Source organism: Oncorhynchus kisutch, linkage group LG30 (assembly GCF_002021735.2).
Source record: "Oncorhynchus kisutch isolate 150728-3 linkage group LG30, Okis_V2, whole genome shotgun sequence".
In the NCBI taxonomy this organism is placed as follows: domain Eukaryota; kingdom Metazoa; phylum Chordata; class Actinopteri; order Salmoniformes; family Salmonidae; genus Oncorhynchus; species Oncorhynchus kisutch.
Genome location: NC_034203.2, coordinates 47,755,681 through 47,768,177, shown reverse-complemented (window position 1 = coordinate 47,768,177; position 12,497 = coordinate 47,755,681). Strand labels below are relative to the sequence as shown.

At 51.9% G+C, this 12,497-nt stretch overlaps 1 protein-coding gene across 1 annotated transcript in view; it reads right to left on the bottom strand.

The window, feature by feature from the left end:
* The window catches only part of LOC109882129 (MAP kinase-interacting serine/threonine-protein kinase 2), a 45,023-nt gene that overhangs the window by 16,776 nt on the left and 15,750 nt on the right, over positions 1-12,497 (bottom strand). Inside the window, exons 7-9 of the mRNA XM_031810876.1 lie at positions 10,892-10,965; positions 9,782-9,942; positions 7,794-7,889 (exon numbers count right to left, since the gene is read on the bottom strand). Of these exons, the coding sequence (XP_031666736.1) occupies positions 7,794-7,889; positions 9,782-9,942; positions 10,892-10,965 (331 nt within the window). The remainder of the gene's footprint in view (positions 1-7,793; positions 7,890-9,781; positions 9,943-10,891; positions 10,966-12,497) is intronic.

Sequence of the window (12,497 nt, the reverse complement as noted above, 5' to 3'; positions counted from 1 at the left end):
AGGAGTAGATTCTAGCTAGCTACTACCCCCAGGGCCCACAACAACCAGTAACCACTAGCAGTGGGCTGAAGGGAGGAGTAGATTCTAGCTAGCTACTACCCCCAGGGCCCACAACAACCAGTAACCACTAGCAGTGGGCTGAAGGGAGGAGTAGATTCTAGCTAGCTACTACCCCCAGGGCCCACAACAACCAGTAACCACTAGCAGTGGGCTGAAGGGAGGAGTAGATTCTAGCTAGCTACTACCCCCAGGGCCCACAACAACCAGTAATCACTAGCAGTGGGCTGAAGGGAGGAGTAGATTCTAGCTAGCTACTACCCCCAGGGCCCACAACAACCAGTAACCACTAGCAGTGGGCTGAAGGGAGGAGTAGATTCTAGCTAGCTACTACCCCCAGGGCCCAGAAGCTAGACACCATTGACAGTTCTATTGGCTGCAGGCATCAACTTTGTCCAACAGTAATATCCTGCCTGTACACTACACTCTAGAATCCACAACAGTAATAACCTGCCTGTACACTACACTCTAGAATCCACAACAGTAATAACCTGCCTGTACACTACACTCTAGAATCCACAACAGTAATATCCTGCCTGTACACTACACTCTAGAATCCACAACAGTAATAACCTGCCTGTACACTACACTCTAGAATCCACAACAGTAATAACCTGCCTGTACACTACACTCTAGAATCCACAACAGTAATATCCTGCCTGTACACTACACTCTAGAATCCACAACAGTAATAACCTGCCTGTACACTACACTCTAGAATCTACAACAGTAATATCCTGCCTGTACACTACACTCTAGAATCCACAACAGTAATAACCTGCCTGTACACTACACTCTAGAATCCACAACAGTAATAACCTGCCTGTACACTACACTCTAGAATCCACAACAGTCCAACAGTAATAACCTGCCTGTACACTACACTCTAGAATCCACAACAGTAATAACCTGCCTGTAACCTACACTCTAGAATCCACAACAGTAATAACCTGCCTGTAACCTACACTCTAGAATCCACAACAGTAATAACCTGCCTGTACACTACACTCTAGAATCCACAACAGTCCAACAGTAATAACCTGCCTGTACACTACACTCTAGAATCCACAACAGTAATAACCTGCCTGTAACCTACACTCTAGAATCCACAACAGTCCAACAGTAATAACCTGCCTGTACACTACACTCTAGAATCCACAACAGTAATAACCTGCCTGTACACTACACTCTAGAATCCACAACAGTAATAACCTGCCTGTACACTACACTCTAGAATCCACAACAGTAATAACCTGCCTGTACACTACACTCTAGAATCCACAACAGTCCAACAGTAATAACCTGCCTGTACACTACACTCTAGAATCCACAACAGTAATAACCTGCCTGTACACTACACTCTAGAATCCACAACAGTAATAACCTGCCTGTACACTACACTCTAGAATCCACAACAGTAATAACCTGCCTGTACACTACACTCTAGAATCCACAACAGTAATATCCTGCCTGTACACTACACTCTAGAATCCACAACAGTAATAACCTGCCTGTACACTACACTCTAGAATCCACAACAGTAATAACCTGCCTGTACACTACACTCTAGAATCCACAACAGTAATAACCTGCCTGTACACTACACTCTAGAATCCACAACAGTAATAACCTGCCTGTACACTACACTCTAGAATCCACAACAGTAATAACCTGCCTGTACACTACACTCTAGAATCCACAACAGTAATAACCTGCCTGTACACTACACTCTAGAATCCACAACAGTAATATCCTGCCTGTACACTACACTCTAGAATCCACAACAGTAATATCCTGCCTGTACACTACACTCTAGAATCCACAACAGTAATAACCTGCCTGTACACTACACTCTAGAATCCACAACAGTAATAACCTGCCTGTACACTACACTCTAGAATCCACAACAGTAATATCCTGCCTGTACACTACACTCTAGAATCCACAACAGTAATATCCTGCCTGTACACTACACTCTAGAATCCACAACAGTAATATCCTGCCTGTACACTACACTCTAGAATCCACAACAGTAATAACCTGCCTGTAACCTACACTCTAGAATCCACAACAGTAATATCCTGCCTGTACACTACACTCTAGAATCCACAACAGTAATAACCTGCCTGTAACCTACACTCTAGAATCCACAACAGTAATATCCTGCCTGTACACTACACTCTAGAATCCACAACAGTAATAACTTGCCTGTAACCTACACTCTAGAATCCACAACAGTAATAACCTGCCTGTACACTACACTCTAGAATCCACAACAGTAATAACCTGCCTGTACACTACACTCTAGAATCCACAACAGTAATAACCTGCCTGTACACTACACTCTAGAATCCACAACAGTAATAACCTGCCTGTAACCTACACTCTAGAATCCACAACAGTAATAACCTGCCTGTACACTACACTCTAGAATCCACAACAGTAATAACCTGCCTGTAACCTACACTCTAGAATCCACAACAGTAATAACCTGCCTGTACACTACACTCTAGAATCCACAACAGTAATAACCTGCCTGTACACTACACTCTAGAATCCACAACAGTAATAACCTGCCTGTAACCTACACTCTAGAATCCACAACAGTAATAACCTGCCTGTACACTACACTCTAGAATCCACAACAGTAATAACCTGCCTGTACACTACACTCTAGAATCCACAACAGTAATAACCTGCCTGTACACTACACTCTAGAATCCACAACAGTCCAACAGTAATAACCTGCCTGTACACTACACTCTAGAAACCACAACAGTAATATCCTGCCTGTACACTACACTCTAGAAACCACAAGAGTAATAACCTGCCTGTACACTACACTCTAATCCACAACAGTAATAACCTGCCTGTACACTACACTATAGAATCCACAAACATCAGTAGAGTCCTGTGACTGGATTCGTCCCAAAGGGAACCTTAAATAATGCGCAACTTTTGACCAGGGCCTATAGTGAATAGGGTGTAATTTGGAACACAGCTTCTGAACCGAATCCATCTGGTAAAAAAATAAATCATTAGAGATCAGCTGACACGCCCACTCCCTCCCGCTGGCCCAGCCAATCAAAATGTGGTTTCTACATTAAGGTAGGGGCCTTGGAATGAAGCCCAGAATGGTTTTGTAACAGCAGGAGAAATAAAACATGGATTCTGCTCAAATAAAGGGAGGAGAGAGGGACAGAAGAGAGGAGGGGGTGGAGGGTGGTTCGCTAGATGTAACCCCCATGCCAGAGTGAATCCACAGTTTATGGTATCTGGTGGGAAAAAATATTATAATATCCAGCACACTTCCTTTCTCTGGGAACATTCTTCAAGTCTCCAGGCGATAGGGAAGGAACAGTTTAATTTAGATGTGGTGAAAAAAATAGACTTGGACAGAGGTTATCTCTCCCTCTCCTCCAGGCACCGGGAAAGCCCAGAGGCCCGGCCACGTCGCAGGGAAAGCCCAGAGGCCCGGCCACGTCGCAGGGAAAGCCCAGAGGCCCGGCCACGTCGCAGGGAAAGCCCAGAGGCCCGGCCACGTCGCAGGGAAAGCCCAGAGGCCCGGCCACGTCGCAGGGAAAGCCCAGAGGCCCGGCCACGTCGCAGGGAAAGCCCAGAGGCCCGGCCACGTCGCAGGGAAAGCCCAGAGGCCCGGCCACGTCGCAGGGAAAGCCCAGAGGCCCGGCCACGTCGCAGGGAAAGCCCAGAGGCCCGGCCACGTCGCAGGGAAAGCCCAGAGGCCCGGCCACGTCGCAGGGAAAGCCCAGAGGCCCGGCCACGTCGCAGGGAAAGCCCAGAGGCCCGGCCACGTCGCAGGGAAAGCCCAGAGGCCCGGCCACGTCGCAGGGAAAGCCCAGAGGCCCGGCCACGTCGCAGGGAAAGCCCAGAGGCCCGGCCACGTCGCAGGGAACGCCCAGAGGCCCGGCCACGTCGCAGGGAACGCCCAGAGGCCCGGCCACGTCGCAGGGAACGCCCAGAGGCCCGGCCACGTCGCAGGGAACGCCCAGAGGCCCGGCCACGTCGCAGGGAACGCCCAGAGGCCCGGCCACGTCGCAGGGAACGCCCAGAGGCCCGGCCACGTCGCAGGGAACGCCCAGAGGCCCGGCCACGTCGCAGGGAACGCCCAGAGGCCCGGCCACGTCGCAGGGAACGCCCAGAGGCCCGGCCACGTCGCAGGGAAAGCCCAGAGGCCCGGCCACGTCGCAGGGAAAGCCCAGAGGCCCGGCCACGTCGCAGGGAAAGCCCAGAGGCCCGGCCACGTCGCAGGGAAAGCCCAGAGGCCCGGCCACGTCGCAGGGAAAGCCCAGAGGCCCGGCCACGTCGCAGGGAAAGCCCAGAGGCCCGGCCACGTCGCAGGGAAAGCCCAGAGGCCCGGCCACGTCGCAGGGAAAGCCCAGAGGCCCGGCCACGTCGCAGGGAAAGCCCAGAGACACGGCGACGTCGCAGGGAAAGCCCAGAGACACGGCGACGTCGCAGGGAAAGCCCAGAGACACGGCGACGTCGCAGGGAAAGCCTAGAGACACGGCGACGTCGCAGGGAAAGCCTAGAGACACGGCCATGTCGCAGGGAAAGCCTAGAGACCCGGCCATGTCACAGGGAAAGCCTAGAGACCCGGCCATGTCACAGGGAAAGCCTAGCCTCTAGTTTCAACTGTTCTGCCTTATTATTATTCGACCATGCTGGTCATTTATGAACATTTGAACATCTTGGACATGTTCTGTTATAATCTCCACCCGGCACAGCCAGAAGAGGACTGGCCACCCCACATAGCCTGGTTCCTCTCTAGGTTTCTTCCTAGGTATTGGCCTTTCTAGGGAGTTTTTCCTAGCCACCGTGCTTCTACACCTGCATTGCTTGCTGTTTGGGGTTTTAGGCTGGGTTTCTGTACAGCACTTTGAGATATCAGCTGATGTACGAAGGGCTATATAAATAAATTTGATTTGATTTGATTTAGAGACCCAGCCATGTCACAGGGAAAGCCTAGAGACCCAGCCATGTCACAGGGAAAGCCTAGAGACCCAGCCATGTTACAGGGAAAGCCTAGAGACCCAGCCATGTTACAGGGAAAGCCTAGAGACCCAGCCATGTTACAGGGAAAGCCGAGGCTGGTTGTTACATATAGATACAGAATGACTCACACAGAACTGCGTGGTCTGAAGGCATATCGTATATTATTAGGGGCCCAGAGGTCAGGCTGCTGTGGAGGAGAATCTAGGCTTTAGAACACCTAAAAAGCTGTGCTGTCCACATCTAAAAAGCTGAGCTAGTGTTCCTGTATGTGTAGCAGAGGAGGAGAATGCAGGAGCTGATTGATAAATATAGACATGACTCACTTAAACAACGCTGCTGCATGTTTTATTTATGGCACTTCAATGCTGGCTTGATACTACAACTGATAGGCCTTTAAAAAGCCATTTAGACCCAGAAAGAAAAACACTGAGGCTGATTTATAAGTAGATGACCAGTTTCTGGCTATAAACACGATCGTGGCTGGCCCTCCGCCCCACGTCAACACGATCGTGGCTGGTCCTCCGCCCCACGTCAACACGATCGTGGCTGGTCCTCCGCCCCACGTCAACACGATCGTGGCTGGTCCTCCGCCCTACGTCAACACGATCGTGGCTGGTCCTCCGCCCTACGTCAACACGATCGTGGCTGGTCCTCCGCCCTACGTCAACACGATCGTGGCTGGTCCTCCGCCCTACATCAACACGATCGTGGCTGGCCCTCCGCCCCACGTCAACACGATCGTGGCTGGCCCTCCGCCCCACGTCAACACGATCGTGGCTGGCCCTCCGCCCCACGTCAACACGATCGTGGCTGGCCCTCCGCCCCACGTCAACACGATCGTGGCTGGCCCTCCGCCCCACGTCAACACGATCGTGGCTGGTCCTCCGCCCCACGTCAACACGATCGTGGCTGGTCCTCCGCCCCACGTCAACACGATCGTGGCTGGTCCTCCGCCCTACGTCAACACGATCGTGGCTGGTCCTCCGCCCTACGTCAACACGATCGTGGCTGGTCCTCCGCCCTACGTCAACACGATCGTGGCTGGTCCTCCGCCCTACGTCAACACGATCGTGGCTGGCCCTCCGCCCCACGTCAACACGATCGTGGCTGGCCCTCCGCCCCACGTCAACACGATCGTGGCTGGCCCTCCGCCCCACGTCAACACGATCGTGGCTGGCCCTCCGCCCCACGTCAACACGATCGTGGCTGGTCCTCCGCCCCACGTCAACACGATCGTGGCTGGTCCTCCGCCCCACGTCAACACGATCGTGGCTGGTCCTCCGCCCCACGTCAACACGATCGTGGCTGGTCCTCCGCCCTACGTCAACACGATCGTGGCTGGTCCTCCGCCCTACGTCAACACGATCGTGGCTGGTCCTCCGCCCTACGTCAACACGATCGTGGCTGGTCCTCCGCCCTACGTCAACACGATCGTGGCTGGCTCTCAGCCCTAAGACAAGTGATGAGCAAGGAGAGGATATCTATTCCCTTTCTGAAACACATTCAGCTGTTTCCAAGTTTTAAAATAAGTTTTCCTGAGGTATTTACTGACTATAGCCATAACTACAGATGTAATTCATACCAACACATATCACATTCTCCCTGCCTGCGAGGGAAAACCCAATGAGGTAAGGAGCAACTGGTCCACAAATTAGCCTGAAAGCTAAACAGCTACCTAGTGGACTGCTGTGGTTAGCTAAAACAAAAACACACATGACATCACACCTGCCCATACCTACCTACTGGAACCCTGTGTATATATCTATCCCAATTACCTGGTAACATGGGCCTGATACTGGAACCCTGTGTATATATCTACCCCAATTACCTGGTAACATGGGCCTGGACCCCTGTGTATATATCTACCCCAATTACCTGGTACTGGACCCTGTGTATATATATCTACCCCAATTACCTGGTAACATGGGCCTGGTACTGGAACCCTGTGTATATATCTACCCCAATTACCTGGTAACACAGACCTGGAACCCTGTGTATATATCTACCCCAATTACCTGGTACTGGAACCCTGTGTATATATCTACCCCAATTACCTGGTACTGGAACCCTGTGTATACATCTACCCCATTTACATTGTTGAGAAGGATCCGTTAGTCAGCATTTCACTGTTAGTCCACACCAGTTGTTTACCAAGGACCCATCAGTCAGCATTACACTGTTAGTCTACACCAGTTGTTTACCAAGGACCCATCAGTCAGCATTACACTGTTAGTCTACACCTGTTGTTTACCAAGCATTTCACTGTTAGTCCACACCAGTTGTTTACCAAGCATTACACTGTGAGTCTACACCAGTTGTTTACCAAGCATTTCACTGTTAGTCTACACCAGTTGTTTACCAAGCATTACACTGTTAGTCCACACCAGTTGTTTACCAAGCATTTCACTGTTAGTCCACACCAGTTGTTTACCAAGCATTTCACTGTTAGTCCACACCAGTTGTTTACCAAGCATTTCACTGTTAGTCTACACCAGTTGTTTACCAAGCATTACACTGTTAGTCCACACCAGTTGTTTACCAAGGACCCATCAGTCAGCATTACACTGTTAGTCTACACCTGTTGTTCACCAAGCATTTCACTGTTAGTCTACACCTGTTGTTTACCAAGCATGTGATGAATAAAAAGGTGCATTTGACAGACGCAGAGAAGAGATGGGAGGAGTGGATCAACAAAGAGAGATCTGAACGTTACGAGGACTCACCGGAGTGATGAGTTCAGGAGTAGAGATAGGGGAGCTGTCACTGTTCAGCCGGATGCCACTGCCCAGGTCAAAATCACAGATCTTCACCGGTGACATCTAGGACGTTAAAAACACACAGCTTAGTAATTTAGACCCCTGACCTTCTCCACAGCATTCAACTAAAGTAGCCCACTGACCACCTTATCCACAGGATTCAACTAAAGTAGCCCACTGACCTTATCCACAGCATTCAACTAAAGTAGACCACTGACCTTCTTATCCACAGGATTCAACTAAAGTAGACCACTGATCTTATCCACAGCATTCAACTAAAGTAGACCACTGACCTTATCCACAGCATTCAACTAAAGTAGACCACTGACCTTATCCAAAGCATTCAACTAATGTAGGCCAGTCAGGTCCATAACACATATCACTAAGACTACTGCCAAGCAAGGTTTTCTACATGGTTATTAAGTTATCCTTATCGTGTCACAGTAATAAACTGCATTAGGAGGTAACCACCCCTTATTCTATTTACCATAACTATCTATCAAGGTTAGGGCCTGAGTGAACAGTTGTAAAGTCTCACTGCTCGTGCAAAACACATAATACTGGCTGGGTTTTTGTATTTTGAACATTCTACATCTGGAAAACGTGATTAACGACATGGAAAACATTTAGGAACTGTATCAACAGTGGACTAATGAAACAAACAGCAAATATATTAACATTTAGTGGAATTTTCCTTGAAGTCTGGCTCGTCTGTATAATCAGTGCCTGTTCACGCTGTTTGGCGTGCACCCTGACTCACCCAATCACCATGCTCTCTCACGCTGTTTGGCGTGCACCCTGACTCACCCAATCACCATGCTCTCTCACGCTGTTTGGCGTGCACCCTGACTCACCCAATCACCATGCTCTCTCACGCTCTTTGGCGTGCACCCTGACTCACCCAATCACCATGCTCTCTCACGCTCTTTGGCGTGCACCCTGACTCACCCAATCACCATGCTCTCTCACGCTCTTTGGCGTGCACCCTGACTCACCCAATCACCATGCTCTCTCACGCTGTTTGGCGTGCACCCTGACTCACCCAATCACCATGCTCTCTCACGCTGTTTGGCGTGCACCCTGACTCACCCAATCACCATGCTCTCTCACGCTGTTTGGCGTGCACCCTGACTCACCCAATCACCATGCTCTCTCACGCTGTTTGGCGTGCACCCTGACTCACCCAATCACCATGCTCTCTCACGCTGTTTGGCGTGCACCCTGACTCACCCAATCACCATGCTCTCTCACGCTGTTTGGCGTGCACCCTGACTCACCCAATCACCATGCTCTCTCACGCTGTTTGGCGTGCACCCTGACTCACCCAATCACCATGCTCTCTCACGCTGTTTGGCGTGCACCCTGACTCACCCAATCACCATGCTCTCTCACGCTGTTTGGCGTGCACCCTGACTCACCCAATCACCATGCTCTCTCACGCTGTTTGGCGTGCACCCTGACTCACCCAATCACCATGCTCTCTCACGCTGTTTGGCGTGCACCCTGACTCACCCAATCACCATGCTCTCTCACGCTGTTTGGCGTGCACCCTGACTCACCCAATCACCATGCTCTCTCACGCTGTTTGGCGTGCACCCTGACTCACCCAATCACCATGCTCTCTCACGCTGTTTGGCGTGCACCCTGACTCACCCAATCACCATGCTCTCTCACGCTGTTTGGCGTGCACCCTGACTCACCCAATCACCATGCTCTCACACGGTTTTCAGGGCCTGAATGACTGACTCACCCAATCACCATGCTCTCTCACACTGTTTTCAGGGCCTGAATGACTGACTCACCCAATCACCATGCTCGCTCACAGTTTTCAGGGACTGAATGACAGGATTAAAAGTCCACTAGTATTTTAGACTGGGCTCAACTCTGGCTCTCCTTCGTCCCCATCAGGAGCATGTGACGCGATGGGAGGAGTGTTCACATGCACTCTGACTCACCCGGTCCACGTGCTCACACAGGATGTTTTCAGGCTTCAGGTCCCTGTGTGCCATTCCCTTGTTGTGGAGGTAGTTTAGAGCACTGGCGATGTCCTGCACCACATAACTGGCCTCCTGCTCACTGAAGTGTTGTCTACGGTGGATGTGGGTCAACACTGACCCTGCAGGAGAAGAGAGGGAGGGATGGAGAGGTTGATATGGAGAAAAAACAATGTCAACATTTAATGAAGACACTGCCTCAAGCGGTCGCATCTTCTGATATAAAACTGACTGACCATAAGTCCAAAACTGGGTGAATTTGAACCATCATTTTCTATGGATGGGAGAGTGAACCTTCATTTTCTATGGATGGGAGAGTGAACCATCATTTTCTACGGATGGGAGAGTGAACCATCATTTTCTATGGATGGGAGAGTGAACCATCATTTTCTACAGATGGGAGAGTGAACCATCATTTTCTATGGATGGGAGAGTGAACCATCATTTTCTACAGATGGGAGAGTGAACCATCATTTTCTACAGATGGGAGAGTGAACCATCATTTTCTATGGATGGGAGAGTGAACCATCATTTTCTACAGATGGGAGAGTGAACCATCATTTTCTACAGATGGGAGAGTGAACCATCATTTTCTATGGATGGGGGAGTGAACCATCATTTTCTATGGATGGGGGAGTGAACCATCATTTTCTATGGATGGGGGAGTGAACCATCATTTTCTATGGATTGGAGAGTGCACCATCATTTTCTATGGATGGGTGAGTGAACCATCATTTTCTACGGATGGGAGAGTGAACCATCATTTTCTACAGATGGGAGAGTGAACCATCATTTTCTACAGATGGGAGAGTGAACCATCATTTTCTACAGATGGGAGAGTGAACCATCATTTTCTATGGATGGGAGAGTGAACCATCATTTTCTATGGATGGGAGAGTGAACCATCATTTTCTATGGATGGGAGAGTGAACCATCATTTTCTATGGATGGGAGAGTGAACCATCATTTTCTATGGATGGGAGAGTGCACCATCATTTTCTATGGATGGGAGAGTGAACCATCATTTTCTATGGATGGGAGAGTTTGCAATTAAGATTGATATCCACTAACCTCCTCTTAGTTTCTCAAAAACCAAGTAGAATTTGTCTTCTTCCTCAAAGAACTCGACCAGCTCCAGAATGTTTCTGTGAACAAGAGAGAAATGGTTATAAACAGTGTGAAGGTAATGCCTATATAAACAGTGTGAAGGTAATGCCTATATAAACAGTGTGAAGGTAATGCCTATATAAACAGTGTGAAGGTAATGCCTATATCTATACAGTAGTGAATCTCAGCAGTCCATATTCCTGCTCTGTGTCCCCCCAGTGAGCCTGCTGTACCTGTACACCCCCCCCCCCCAGTGAGGCTGCTGTACCCCCCCCAGTGAGCCTGCTGTACCCCCCCCAGTGAGCCTGCTGTACCCCCCCCCCAGTGAGGCTGCTGTACCCCCCCCCCCAGTGAGGCTGCTGTACCCCCCCCCAGTGAGGCTGCTGTACCCCCCCCCCCCCAGTGAGGCTGCTGTACCTGTATCCCCCCCCCCCAGTGAGCCTGCTGTACCTGTATCCCCCCCCCCAGTGAGCCTGCTGTACCTGTATCCCCCCCCCAGTGAGCCTGCTGTACCTGTATCCCCCCCCCAGTGAGCCTGCTGTACCTGTATCCCCCCCCCCAGTGAGCCTGCTGTACCTGTATCCCCCCCCCCCCCCCAGTGAGCCTGCTGTACCTGTATCCCCCCCCCCCCCCCCCAGTGAGCCTGCTGTACCTGTATCCCCCCCCCCCCCCCAGTGAGCCTGCTGTACCTGTATCCCCCCCCCCCCCCAGTGAGCCTGCTGTACCTGTACCCCCCCCCCCCAGTGAGCCTGCTGTACCAGTATCCCCCCCCCCCCCCAGTGAGGCTGCTGTACCAGTATCCCCCTCCCCCCCCCAGTGAGGCTGCTGTACCTGTATCCCCCCCCCAGTGAGCCTGCTGTACCTGTATCCCCCCCCCCCCCCCAGTGAGCCTGCTGTACCTGTATCCCCCCCCCCCCCCCCAGTGAGCCTGCTGTACCTGTATCCCCCCCCCCCCCAGTGAGCCTGCTGTACCTGTATCCCCCCCCCCCCCCCCCCAGTGAGCCTGCTGTACCAGTATCCCCCCCCCCCCAGTGAGCCTGCTGTACCAGTATCCCCCCCCCCACCCCCCAGTGAGGCTGCTGTACCAGTATCCCCCTCCCCCCCAGTGAGGCTGCTGTACCTGTATCCCCCCCCCCCCCAGTGAGCCTGCTGTACCTGTATCCCCCCCCCCCCCCCAGTGAGCCTGCTGTACCTGTGCCCCCCCCAGTGAGGCTGCTGTACCTGTATCCCCCCCCCCCCAGTGAGCCTGCTGTACCTGTATCCCCCCCCCAGTGAGCCTGCTGTACCTGTATCTCCCCCCCCAGTGAGCCTGCTGTACCCCCCCCCCCCCCCAGTGAGCCTGCTGTACCTGTATCCCCCCCCCCAGTGAGCCTGCTGTACCTGTATCCCCCCCCCCCAGTGACGCTGCTGTACCTGTATCCCCCCCCCAGTGAGCCTGCTGTACCCCCCCCCCCCAGTGAGCCTGCTGTACCTGTACCCCCCCCCCCCCCCCCAGTGAGCCTGCTGTACCTGTATCCCCCCCCCCCAGTGAGCCTGCTGTACCTGTATCCCCCCCGTGAGGCTGCTGTAC